At 42.4% G+C, this 13005-nt stretch overlaps 1 protein-coding gene across 6 annotated transcripts in view; it reads left to right on the top strand.

Moving 5' to 3' along the window:
- Positions 1-13005, top strand: part of TAOK3 (TAO kinase 3) — a 153864-nt gene that overhangs the window by 98866 nt on the left and 41993 nt on the right. For 5 of the 6 annotated variants that reach the window (XM_090062348.1, XM_090062347.1, XM_090062346.1 and 2 more), the window contains 2 exons: positions 6874-7041; positions 11404-11610. In XM_090062348.1, the coding sequence (XP_089918474.1) occupies positions 6874-7041; positions 11404-11610 (375 nt within the window). The remainder of the gene's footprint in view (positions 1-6873; positions 7042-11403; positions 11611-13005) is intronic. The other variant, XM_090062351.1, reaches the window with a different exon arrangement.

The following is a 13005-nucleotide window of genomic DNA, read 5'->3' as shown; positions in this document are numbered from 1 at the left end:
TCTTTCCTCCTTTCAGGCCTTGTCTATTGTGTATGGTAAGAGGAGACGTAGATTATTTTTGTGGTAGTACTTTTTCCTATGGAAGCCCTACTCCAAGTCAATTTTAAATTAAATGCTTCTGAGAATGTGTAAAAAGCCAGCTGTTACATGGGATCATTATTATTAAAGGAACAAAGGGTAAAAACAAAAACCTGGAACTCCACCTACACGACTGATTTTACCCTAAAGTTTAGAAAAAGGAATCGAATTATAAGGATGCTGTTTATTACAGCTTTCTTAGCTTAGTTAATGAAATTCCCATTATTTGCTTTGCCAGGTGACCTGTTAAGACACTGGGCCAAGTCATTGCTTCCTGCTGAACCACTCTTTTTTTTTTTCTGTCCTTAATCTGTCTCATCTGTTTAGATAGTAAACTCTAAGGTAGGGTCCAGGCAAAGCACAGTGGGGCTTCAATTTCATTTTAGGGTCTGTAAGGACTAACAGAGTATAAGTAAATTGTTGCAGTCCTATTCTGCCTAGGTAAGAATGCTATCTTTTTTTTGCTCTCTCATTTTATGCATGTACTTTGCAGTCTCACACAGGTCTGGGTTCTGTGAGGTGCTTAAACATTGGTTTAACTCCTAGTTTCAAGTTAGTTCCAGTGAAATGGACTACATGCTTAAGCCCTTGGCTGAATTGGGGCATTTGGCATGGATTCATAGTTGCACTTGCAAGATTCAATCATGTTGTCTCAAGTGCAGATTTGATACCTTAAGTCTCTATGGTGAAATGAAAATGGTAACTACATCCCTGCCCAGCGTTTGCTACAAGTGAATTTGGCTTGCCTCTGTTGATGCTATTTAAAGAAAATTAAATTAATGGATAGCTGTGCAGGGAATCAGAAACATTTCATCTTGCCTTGTTTATGAAATGACTCTGTCTTCAGTTATAGTGAAAGATACCTTGATGCTGACATGAATGGGTATCTTCATTAATAATAATAATACCCTCAAATGCCTACTAGGTAGAATTCAATTAAAATTAATAATAAGCTTTTGGCAAGAATTTTTATTTGTATTTACAAATCATCAAAGCAAATTCATCTGATCCTCATAGGTCCTCTGTGTTTGCAACTCTTGTTTTAGAGACTGCATCATCTTCATATTTATATCACCAGATTATTTCAATGGCTTTGCTTTGATCTGCATTTACAGATAAAAGAAATATTCTCCGCCTTCTGGAAGCAGTTGGTCATAGAATCACTGAAAAGTAGGGCTGGAAGGGACCTAGCCCAGAGGTCATCTAGCTCAACCCCCTTCCAGAGTCAGCATCATCCCTAACCAAAACATCCAATAAAAGTCTCTTCCCAACCTGTTAGTAAAACTACACAGTTAACCCTGCCAATCACAAGACATAATAACTTAACCTGCCACAGGATAAAGCAGGAGGCAATGGCAACCAATGCCCTGCTGCTATGTGAGTTGTTAAAAATATGCTCTAGAGATCAAAGGGAGAGGGCTGTTCCCCCTACTACAGAGGAAGTCAAAACCCCTCACGGTCTGTACCAATCTGATCATAGGGTAAAATTCCTTCCTGACCCTAAATATGACAAACAGTCTGACCCTGAATGGAGGGGCAGGAGCATTGCTACATCATAGTCAAAATACCCAGGTTTGTCTGTAGCCAACACCAGTTCTTCTGGGAGAGGCAGAAAAGAAACAAACCCTGACACACAGCAGCAGGTGAGAGGAACAGAATTCATTTCTGGTGTCTTGTGGCAACCAGAAAATCCCAGAAGCATGGGAAATAGCCCTAGCAGAGCACAGACATAGCTACATCTTCCTTGATCATGCTTGACCAGTGCTTGTCCAGTCTCTTCTTAAACACCTCCAATGATAGAGATTCCACAGCTTCCCTAGCAGTCTATTCCACCGCCTCACTCTGCAGAAGCTTTTCCTAATATTCAATCTAAACCTACTTTGCTGCAACTTCAAGTCATTGGTCCACTTCCCGCTCCCTGTAGAAAGAGAGAAGTGTTTTCCCTCTTCATTATTGCAACCCTTTGAGTATTTGAAGGCTTTTTATCATGTCCCCCTGAACTGCCTTTTCTGCAAGTTGAGCATTCCTATTTCTTTCAACCTCTCCTTATATGACTTGCCTTTCAACTTCTTTATCACTTGTTACCTGCCTCTCTAACTTCTGCATGTCCCTTTTTAAAAATGTAGAGCCCAAAACTGGACATCATACTCAAAATGAGGTCTAACCAGTGCTGAGTAAAGAGGTACTGTCAACTCCTGTGTCTTGTACCTAATGCTTCTATTGATGCATCCCAAAACTGCATTTGCCTTTTGTGCAGCTACATCACGCTGTAGACTCGTATTGAGTTTGTGATCTATCAAGACTCCTAGAGTCCTTTCCTGTAGTGCTGCCATCCAGCCAAATATCAGGTATTTTATATTTGTGTTTTTGATTAATCTTCCCGAGTTGTAGTACCTTGAATTTACTAGCATTAAACTTCATCCTGTTAGCTCCAACCCAGGTTTTTAATCTATGAAGAGCCTTCTGAATTGCACTCTTGCTCTCCAACGTATTCACAATCATTCCCAGTTTCACGTTGTCTGAAAATTTCCTCGACGCTATCTATTCCAGCACCCAAATCATTACTAAATTTGTTGAACAGCATCCAGTCTAGAACAGAGCCCCATGGGACTCCACTTGAAAATTCCTGCCATGCTGACCTGGATCCATTTATAATTACCCTTTTTTATGACTATTGATGAACAATTTGTCTATTATAGTAGTTTTATGTAGCCCACATTTCCCTATGTTTTATGAGAAGGTAATGTGAGCCTTGCTGAAGTCTGGAGGCACTTGCTGAAGGGGATGCACACCTAGGCCAAGGGTTAGTGAGGAACTAGTTAGGGAACTTCTGGAGGGACTGGATGTATTCAAGTCAGCCGGTCCAGATGATCTCCACCCTAGAGTACTAAAGGAATTGGCTGAGGTCATTGCAGGATGCCTGGCACGGCTTTACGAGCACTCGTGGTGCTCTGGTGTGGTGCCAGAGGACTGGAAGAGGGCCAGTGTGGTTCCCATCTTCAAAAAGGGGAAGAAGGAGGACCCAGGAAACTATAGGCCAGTTAGTCTTACCTTGATCCTGGGTAAGCTTTTTGAGAAAATTATTCTGGCGCATATCCACGAGGGGCCAGCAGGGGAGGTCATGCTTAGGGGCAACCAACACGGGTTCATTAGTGGCAGGTCCTGTCAGACCAACCTGGTGGCCTTCTATGATCAGATCACCAAATCATTAGATGCAGGGGTAGCAGTGGACATAGTCTTCCTGGACTTTCAGAAGTCCTTCGATATGGTCTCTCACCCTGTTCTCATTAAGAAACTGGGGGAATGTGGTGTCGACACCAAACAGTCAATTGGGTCGCCACCTGGCTGGAGGGTCGCACCCAGAGAGTGGTGGTGGATGGGTCATTTTCAGCCTGGAAGGATGTGGGCAGTGGGGTTCTGCAGGGCTCGGTCCTTGGGCCCGCACTGTTCAACATCTTCATCAGTGACTTGGACGAGGTGGTAGAAAGCACCCTGTTCAAATTCGCTGATGACACTAAGATGTGGGGGGATGTGGGCATGCCAGGAGGGAGGAATAGGCTGCAATCAGACCTAGACAGGTTACAGGGGTGGGCAGATGAGAATAGGATGGGATTCAACACTGAGAAGTGCAAGGTGATGCACCTGGGGAGGAACAACTGGCAACATACCTAGAGGCTGGGGAACTCCCTCCTTGTCAGTACAGAGGCGGAAAAGGATCTTGGAGTCATCATTGACTCCAAGATGAACATGGGCCGGCAGTGTGGGGATGCAGTCAGGAAGGCCAGCCGCACCTTGTCCTGCATCCACAGATGCATCTCAAGCAGGTCCAAGGAGGTGATCCTCCCCCTCTATGCGGCACTGGTCAGGCCGCAGCTGGAGTACTGCGTCCAGTTCTGGGCACCCCACTTCAAGAGGGATGTGGACAACATGGAGAGGGTCCAGAGGAGGGCCACTTGCATGATTGGGGGCAGCAGGGGAAGGCCTTATGAAGAGAAGCTACAGGACCTGAACCTGTTCAGCCTCCAAAAGAGAAGGCTGAGGGGGGATCTAGTGGCCTGTTACAAACTAGTCAGGGGGGATCAGAAGGCATTGGGGAAGTCCCTGTTCCCCCGAGCACTGCCAGGAGTGACCAGAAATAACGGTCACAAGCTGGCAGAGGGTAGATTTAGGCTAGACATCAGGAGGCACTACTTCACAGTCGGGGCGGCTAGGGTCTAGAACCAACCCCTCCTGCGCTGGGGGTGTTTAAGAGGAGGTTAGATGTACACCTTGCTGGGGTCGTTTGACCCCAGTACTCTTTCCTGCCATGGCAGGGGGTCGGACTAGATGATCTACTCAGGTCCCTTCTGACCCTAGAAACTACGAAACTATGGATATGTTACATCCACTGCATTCCCTTTATCCACCTAAGTAGTTACTTTGTCAGAGAAGGAGATTAAGCTTGTTTGGAACTATTTGTTTTTAGTAAATCCAGGCTGTCTGCTTGTGATCAGCCTTTCTTCCTCTAGCTGCTAGTAAATGGACTTCCTAAGGATATGTTCCAATAACTTCCCAAGTATTAAGGTAAGTCTAACCAGTCTGTAGTTCCCCGAGTCCTCTTTTTTTTGTCTTTTTTTAAAGAGTGGTACTACACTTGCCTTTTTCCAGTCCTGTGGTACCTTGCCTGTTTCCCATGCCTTCATAAACATCATTGCCAAGGACTTCAAGATCTCCAGTTCCTTCAGTACCATGAAACTGAAGTTCATTAAGCTTGGTTGACTTGAAGTCATTTAGATCCATCAAACGCTTTCTGACTGTCTCTCTTGTTATCTCATCCCTGTGCTTGTCCCCTTTCTTATCCAAATTATCCTTATTAGGTATTTGGCTGAAGGTTAATTTTCTTTGTGAAGACTAAGGCAAAGTCGCTGTTGAGAAACTCTGTCTTTGCATCTTCTGTTAAGAGTTCACCCTGGCTGTTTAACAATGGGCCTACAGCTTCCTTGGTTTTTCTTTTCTCTCCAGTGTACTTACAGCCTTTTCTTATTGTCTCTAACCTCCCTTGCCAGGTGCAACTCTTTAACCTTTCTCTTCCTGATTTTTGTGTGCAAATTCTTACTATTTCCTGGTTTGCTTCCTTGGTCATCTGCCCACCTTCCATTCTCTGTTTGCTTTCCTTTTGAATTTGAGGCATCCTAGAAGCTCCTTATGCTCACGTTGGGCTGCCGTCATTCTTGTGTTTACCTCTGGTAGGGCTGACTCTGTAACAGGTTCCATGGACATCAATAAGACTCTTCATAGTGTGGTTCTGCAATGCCTAGTAGCGAGTGTTTAGGAACATCAGACCTGGTGTGGCAAGTTTTCAGGTGACAGAATCTATTTCCTCTGCTTCAGTATTCTCACTTTTAGAAATGTGTTGGAAATACTTGCTCCTTAGAGCACTCACTAATGTATTTTACTGTGCCACCTTTAAGGAGCATACGCTACTGCAGAGATCACATGCAGAACATTAGCCAATGCATACTCTACATTTGTTTGTTTTTTAAACTTTGTTTAGAAACAAAAGGCTGCTGAGCAATAATATCGTACTCCATTGTCTGTGGCCCTATTCAGGAAAGTGTATCTATTTTCTTTTTAGGAAGAGGGCACTCTAGCACACACTTGCATCCTACTGAAGTCATTAAAGTTAGAGGGACATGTGCCTTCATTTGCTTTCTAGAACTGGGGTCTTTATAAAGCAGTGATTATCAACTAGGGTGCCTTGAGATTTTTTCAAGGATGTTACTGGGTGTTGTACAATGCTAGTGCTGTTAGGTGTGCAAACATGATTCACAAGACAAACCCGGAGTTTTCAGATAGAAATTCAGAATGTAAAAAACATTGTGGCTTATTATGGTCTTTCTGAGTTCTTTGCGACAAAAGAATTGCTCTAGTATTTTTCTGTAGTCAGAAAAAATTGGGGGAAACTAAGATCAGGCATTTTCTGAGGGATAACTGGAGTCTAAGGAGGGGTGCCATGAATCTAAAAAGGTTAAGAATGAAAGACCTGATTGTTCTCCTATTGATTTATTGTTAAAAGAACAAAGCCCATAATTTTCTCACCAATCCTCTTTGTGAATTTGAAATATGTAAAGGAGGCATCTTTTTTGTACAATGCTTGTTCAATGAGGAACAAGCTTTGTTTGTTTGACACTATTGTCTATGGACCCCAACCAAGCCACAGGACCCATTGTGGTAGATATGGTAGAGATAAAACAACAGATGGCCGCTGTCCCAAATCACTTCTTATTTAAAGAAACAAAACAAGCAAGAGGCAGGAGGGGGAACAGGGGCACAGAGAGGGGAAGAGATTTTGCTTAGGGTCAGATCAGTGGTGGGCTGTAAGTAGAATCCAAGTCCCTTACTCCGTATCTAATGCAGCCTCCAGTTGAAGACTTCCCATGTAGGTCAGTTGCTAATTTGTGATGATTTTCACATGGAACAGTGACCAGCCGTAGTTCTCTGTATCCTGCACATGACTACAGCTTGTGCACAAGTCGAATTCGCAATACTGAACAAAATATTTTGGAACCTGACCATTGCACCTCATAGATTATCACATGGCCACTGTGTTCACTTGATGTTGCTGACGCATACTGTATGTCTAACGGCTACTAAATATGTCTGGGGGCTCTGGGCCCCTGACAGTGATAAGAGTGAGGTAGGATCTGTTATTTCTTGTGACTTTTACTGTAGGATTAAAAAACAAGCTTGGTATCATTGGGTAAAACACCCTGGTGCTGTGTCTCAAGCCATATCTTACTTCTCTTTCAAAATCAGCATGACTTTGTACGTCGAGACCGGCCATCCCGAGTTCTAATTGACCTAATACAAAGGACAAAGGATGCAGTACGTGAACTGGATAACCTTCAGTACCGGAAAATGAAGAAAATCCTTTTCCAGGAAGCACGGAACGGCCCGCTGACAGAGTCCCAAGAGGAGGAGGAGGTATGATATTTATTATGATCTCCTAAGGTCCCTTCCAACCCCTAATATTCTATGATTCTATCAGCTACACACTTCAAAAGCAGGTTGTATGCTTACAAGAGCAACTGAAAAGTGCCCTGTCCCTCAGAGTGTGTGTGTAATCTAGGTGCAAATGCAGTCCAAGTAATTAAGGTACCACATGATTCAACAGAAACAGTGAGGCAACATAAGACTCACGGCAACAAGAGAATGCAATTATTTGGGTTGGGCTGGGGGTGGGAGTGCATACACTTTGGTGACTCGAAAACTTTGTCGTCTTTGTTCAAAAGACAGTCTTGGGTTTTAGAGCTACAGAACAAGTGGTTTTTAAAGGGGATTTTGAAAGGGAACACAGGTGTTTTAGGGGCCAGGTCAGGGAGAGTTCAAGTAAAATCAAATCTGGAGGGGCAAGGCTGGCCAGCCAAACGCATTGAATATATTTGGATAGTAGGAAATAAGTTCCCTTAAAGCTTGGCCGGTTTAGCTCTGCATACCTTATCAGATCAGACCTATGCTCCCAACACTCTGTAGGGTATATGAGTTTTGGGGGTTTTTAGTGCCAGGTTCAAGAGAAGAAAAATCTTGAAGCACAATCCCCACATTTGGTTGTGTGCATACTTCATCAATGGATGTCAAGAAAACCCTGTAAGGAAAAATACTGCAGAGGAAGACTAAAGCAGTGCTTCAAGAACTTCCAGAACTGCCCTCAAGTGAAGGACAGAAGTGTTGCCTAATCACCACCATCACAAGGCTAGTGGCCGAAAAGAAATAAAATATTGTTCTTAACTTCTGCCCCAAAGCTGGAGTGTGGTGGTAAACAGAAGCTGCACTCCACTCTAGGTGTGGCTGCATTTCACCAGTGGTGGAAATAGGATATAGCTGACATAGGACTTAATTGTGAAGCCCTTTGAGTTTCTGAAGCTGAGACTATGTATATTAACCAATGCTATTGTCATCTGCAACACGAGGGATCCTTTGTTTTGGGATGTGCTTCCTTTTTTCTGCTGACCTTGGGCTATATACAGTTCTTTCAGATGTACTACAATGCTTGCCCAGGTTGAGAATGAGGCAAGGTTGAAATGGTTTTTATTTTTTAAGGGAAGGGTTAATTAAGAATCTAATAACAGTTTTAAGCAACAAGTGTGAAGAGATTTAACTTGTGATTGCAGTGGGTGTTGTTCATCTTAAATATAAATCATGCCTGTGAGTGAAAAAGACATTTTAATAGCAGGGAAGGGCCAGCTGACCTCACTTAAAAGAGATCCTCCCAGCCAATAAAGAAAGCCTTAATGGGCTTCAGCCACCTGTAGTGTAGGCCCTGAAGCAGGGTTAAAGCCCATAGGAAGAGCAAGAGTGTGCTAAAAGCATAATAAGGGACATTTTATTTTAGCTTTGAGTTACAAGGTATAGCTGAAGTGTATCTGAGCCTTGAAACTTACAGGGGTAGGTGAGTGAAGGGTACAAATTAATTAGCTTCCCAGCATAAAATTGTTGGGCTACACTGTCAGCGATTGATAGATTAGGCTTTTCTGTTTCATAAATGCAGTTGAGCCCATTTACTGTCACCATTGTAATGTTCCTCCAGTTACTGAGACTTTCATATACAGTAATAGGCCTATCACAAGCTGAAAATGAAATCATCTGAGCAGCTGGACTTTTAAAAAGCTCTCTAGCACAAAAAAAGGAAAACCATTGTTTTCATATGGAAAAGCAACGTGAAGACACAAAATTAAAATCCAGTTCAGTTCAAGCTGTCTGTTATAAACAACCCACTTAATCAGTCTGCAGTAATTGGCTCTAACTGTGATGCAGAGAAGGCAATGGGTGATTTTTCAATTGAAGATATGAAATGAAAATGAATGTCACTTGACGTGGACACATTTGGATAAATAAGTGCATAATAGTTTAGTGTGCACTGGAATTTTTTCTCCCCAGGTAAACTGATATTGCTTGGCTGTTACCTGTCTCCTGGAGCATAGGAAAATCTGCAGGAGGCCAAAGTTCAGTGTGGGCCTTGTATTTTGTGCTTGTAAAGTACAGCTGTCCTATTTTGGAAAAAAGGAAAAGACAAATGAAAAAACATTGGGTTTGGAGGGGAATGGAGTGTTGCTCTTGGTATATTAAACAGGATAAGGTACCCAAAGTGGCATTGGACAACAATTGGAAACACCGTACTGGCAGTCCCATACCGAGAAGCACAACTGAGGCTGTTTGCTGTGAAGGAAACCAAGGAGATACAAGAACACCAAAGAGGAGAGAGACTTTTTCATTCTACTGTTTAGCTGATTGGAGTTAGCAGGATGAAGTAATGTTCCAGTAGTGCTCACTAAGTGCTTTAAAGTACCAGTAACATTTGGTTTTGCTTTCTTTGAATTGATGTTCTAATGAAGTTCATGTCCTGCACACTAGCAGCATGCTTTATGCTGAGTTTTTCCACTAAGTTTGCATGCCACTAAGAAAGGCCACATTGCTCACATGTGCATGTCTAACCTGGCCAGCCAGGACAGAATTTAACCCTTGCCTTGGTCACTGCTCACCTTGTCAGTAAAAGCTGCCCACCTACTGAGGTCCACAGCAAGATAGGTTCCCTCAGATGCTTTCTAGGGAATGAGGGGAAGATGTTCCTCAACGTACACCTAATTGTGTAGCCAATAAAAACAACATTTTGGTTTTAGAAAAGGACTCTATCACTAGCTGTTAAAATTTTAAGGTTACAGGTATAGATACCTAGACAGGAAGAAAGACATTAAGTTTATATATGCAACAGTAACCCCGTCCTTTTTGCCTGTGTAGTCTTAAATTACATGGCGATGTGCTGTAACACAGATACTGCAAGATGCTGTTTCTTCTGCAACCTTAGATCAGCTTCTTGGAAATTTTTATTTTGCTGCATATGTCAGTCAAACTGTGTATTTATACTTTTTAGTATATACCCTTTAGTATAAAAAACATCCATACGCAGCTTTGAGTAACCTGTCCATTGATTAAAATTACACATTCAAATACAGATCTTGGTCAACTTACTGCCTTGTCAGACAACTGCTCCAAGTAACAAACTTTTAATTGGCTAGTAACTTTTCTCCCCTGGCTCTCCTAAAAGGCCAGGGCAAAAAATGTAGGCCCTGCTAAATGGCCAATCGAAAGTATTTTAGCAGTAAAAGTCACAAGAATTTTGGCCGATCAAAAGTATTTTAGAACCAGGCTTGGAGAGTTTTCCAGAGTCCTGGGATCCTTATGGAGAACTCTCACCAACAGCTGCTATTGCATTATATTGTCAGTCGTTTTGACATAACTACTCCTGTAAGTCATTGCAGCGCAGCCTGATCCAATAAGATAGTGATCTGTAGACAAGGAAGAAAAATGCCCTATTTTTGAGAAGAAAGCTGCGTGTTGTATACAAAAAAAATCAGTTACTGGATATTGGAATGCACATTAAAATAATTGAGTAAATACAGCAATAGTAGTTTTTGCTGCTTAGGCCTCTGCCAGAGAAAAGGTAAACTAAAGCTGCAGGTACTGTGTGTGGGGCTGATAGTGGACACTTTCTTTCACACCCCTCACAGGCTTTTGAGGAAAGATCTTTTTTTTTTTTTCTTTCTGTCTTTTAAAATCAGGGTGCGTATTTTATTTGCAGACGTGCTGAATGTGAAAGAGGACTTTATCCTGGTGCATTTCAGTCCCTAGAAGAAAAAGAGAGGTTAATTATTACAAGAGAAGTAGTTGTGCGATCACGTAATTAAACTTGCTATGCTACACACAGATCACTGTAACATGGCCTCTTCTGTGGAGACATCAAGAGTTTCCAAGTGAAAACCACTACATCAGAACTTACAATGAATTGCATTTTAACTGAAAGGACAAGGGTATTTTAAGTCTATGGAATATACCTGCTGATTAACTATGAAAAGTACTGTGGAATCCTGAATGGTTGCAAACACAGTCACTGAGTCTTTTCTGATATGCAGCACCTGGATGGGGGCATTTTTCACAATAATGGCTTGGAGGAAAGAGCACCCCAGTCTCAAACACTAATCTTGCTGCCACAAGCATTTTTGCATCCCCTGGAAGTCTCCTATTCAAATGGTGGCAATGCCCAGCTCTTAATTTGAGGGAGACCTGGATGGTATAGCTTCAAGGTAAATGGGGAGAAAGTGACTGCCCCAGACAGAGCGTCTTATTACCTTAGAGCAACATTTGCATGAGGCTTTTAGATAACAGGAAGTAAGGGATGGAGAACTTGAACTTCTGCAGAACTGCCTTTAAAGCAACTTAGGCCACTGCAGAAACCTGTTTGGGTAGCTCATTTCCAGCAGTATTTTGTAACTAATGCCCCTTATTTTGTAGGACAGTGAGCATGGATCAAACCTGAGTAGGAAGATGGACAGTCTGGGCAGCAACCATTCCATCCCGAGTATGTCTGTCAGCACAGGCAGTCAGAGCAGCAGTGTGAGCAGCATGCAGGAAGTCCTGGATGAGAGCAGCCCTGAACTGGTCATGATGCATAACGACGAGAGCACAATTAATTCCACTTCCTCTGTTGTGCACAAGAAGGTATGTTCTCTGGTGCTCTCCGCAGCTTCCTGCAGCCTCTGCTACAGCTCACATTGGGTCAAGTTGCTTAAAGCCTAATACAGCAATGTGTGGAAGGCCTCTTGTGCACCCCCTCACTAGCCTTCAAGGTGGTCAGAGACTCGCTGTTCCTTCTTTTCTGGCTTTGGCAGTTGGATGTTTGAAAAGTAATAACAAGGTAGTGCTAATAGAGGTGCAGCTGTGGTAGAACTGTCAGTACACTGACAGTCCAGGCAGATCATATGCATGCACCCTAACCCTGCGATGCCCCTGCACTTTTATGCTTGCTTGAAACACGAGCCCTCATTCTCCTCTGAGCAGTTGTGTTGTAGCATGGTTTGAAGGGATCACTAACTATCTAGCGGTCGCAAGTTGTGATTGTCTGGCATGCATATGGATTTCCCTTCAGAAGACTCTTTGTACATACTCCTAGCAATTTCCATATTAGTGGACAGCAAAATGGAGGTTCTAATTCTGGGACTGAGTCTGTAGGGAGCTTCAAAAGTTATATCTCTGCTTTACAGCCAGAGGAGCTAAAACACTACAGCAACAGAAGTGTGAATTTCTCAGTGACACTGTAACAGCATGGCCTCATTTTAACCATTTAAATGCTTATGCTTCCAGGCAAATTGATCCACTGATGTTTGCGACAATTTGAAAATTAGTGGTAAAAAATGTGTAGGGTCAGCCTTCTGCCAGTAGTCCTCTCCGTTTTCCAACAAGTACCACTGTTTACTCAGAAGTTTAAAAGATGTTTGTTTTACATTCTCCTTAAAAATATGCTTGAAATCTCATCTTCAGAGTGAGTCCTTGTTAAAAGGAATACATATGGGGTGTGAAACAGATCCTTCTGAGTGAGTGAAGAAAATGTGCCAGAGACTTTGTTGTGTATGCTGCAGGAATATGTATAAAATAGTTTGAGGGGCTGATGTGCATGATTGCTTTCACAGGTTACAATGAGGCTTTTACTGGTTTTATAAATGTCAGTGCAAGTCATGAAAATACAGGCTCTGCAACTCTCTTAGCAGGCATTTATTTTATAGGCATTGAGTTTCTATTTAATTTCAGAATAAAACTTTATTTGTACTAATTGTACAATACTTCCTAGGCACATAGATCACTAAGGGTTGTGTTAATCCTTCTGGATTTGTATATAGCGGCCAGTGTCTTTTGAGATGGAAAATATATAACACTAGGCAATGTCAGTGGGAGGGAAGTTCCTAATTCCTTTAAAACTACTAGCCCTAGCTCATTGATTATATGCAGTATTAATGTCCTGCTCATGATTTAAAGGCATTAGATTACTGGTAAGGTAGCTAGTTCAGGTTTTTTGTGGGTAGGGAAGAATGCACTTGCATAAATGTATTGTTGTGCACT

The sequence above is a fragment of the Crocodylus siamensis genome, chromosome 9 (genome assembly GCF_052110815.1).
Source record: "Crocodylus siamensis isolate JL-2025a chromosome 9, ASM5211081v1, whole genome shotgun sequence".
Classification (NCBI taxonomy): domain Eukaryota; kingdom Metazoa; phylum Chordata; order Crocodylia; family Crocodylidae; genus Crocodylus; species Crocodylus siamensis.
The sequence above is the reverse complement of the archived record's forward strand: the minus strand, read 5'-3'. Positions and strand labels throughout refer to the sequence as shown.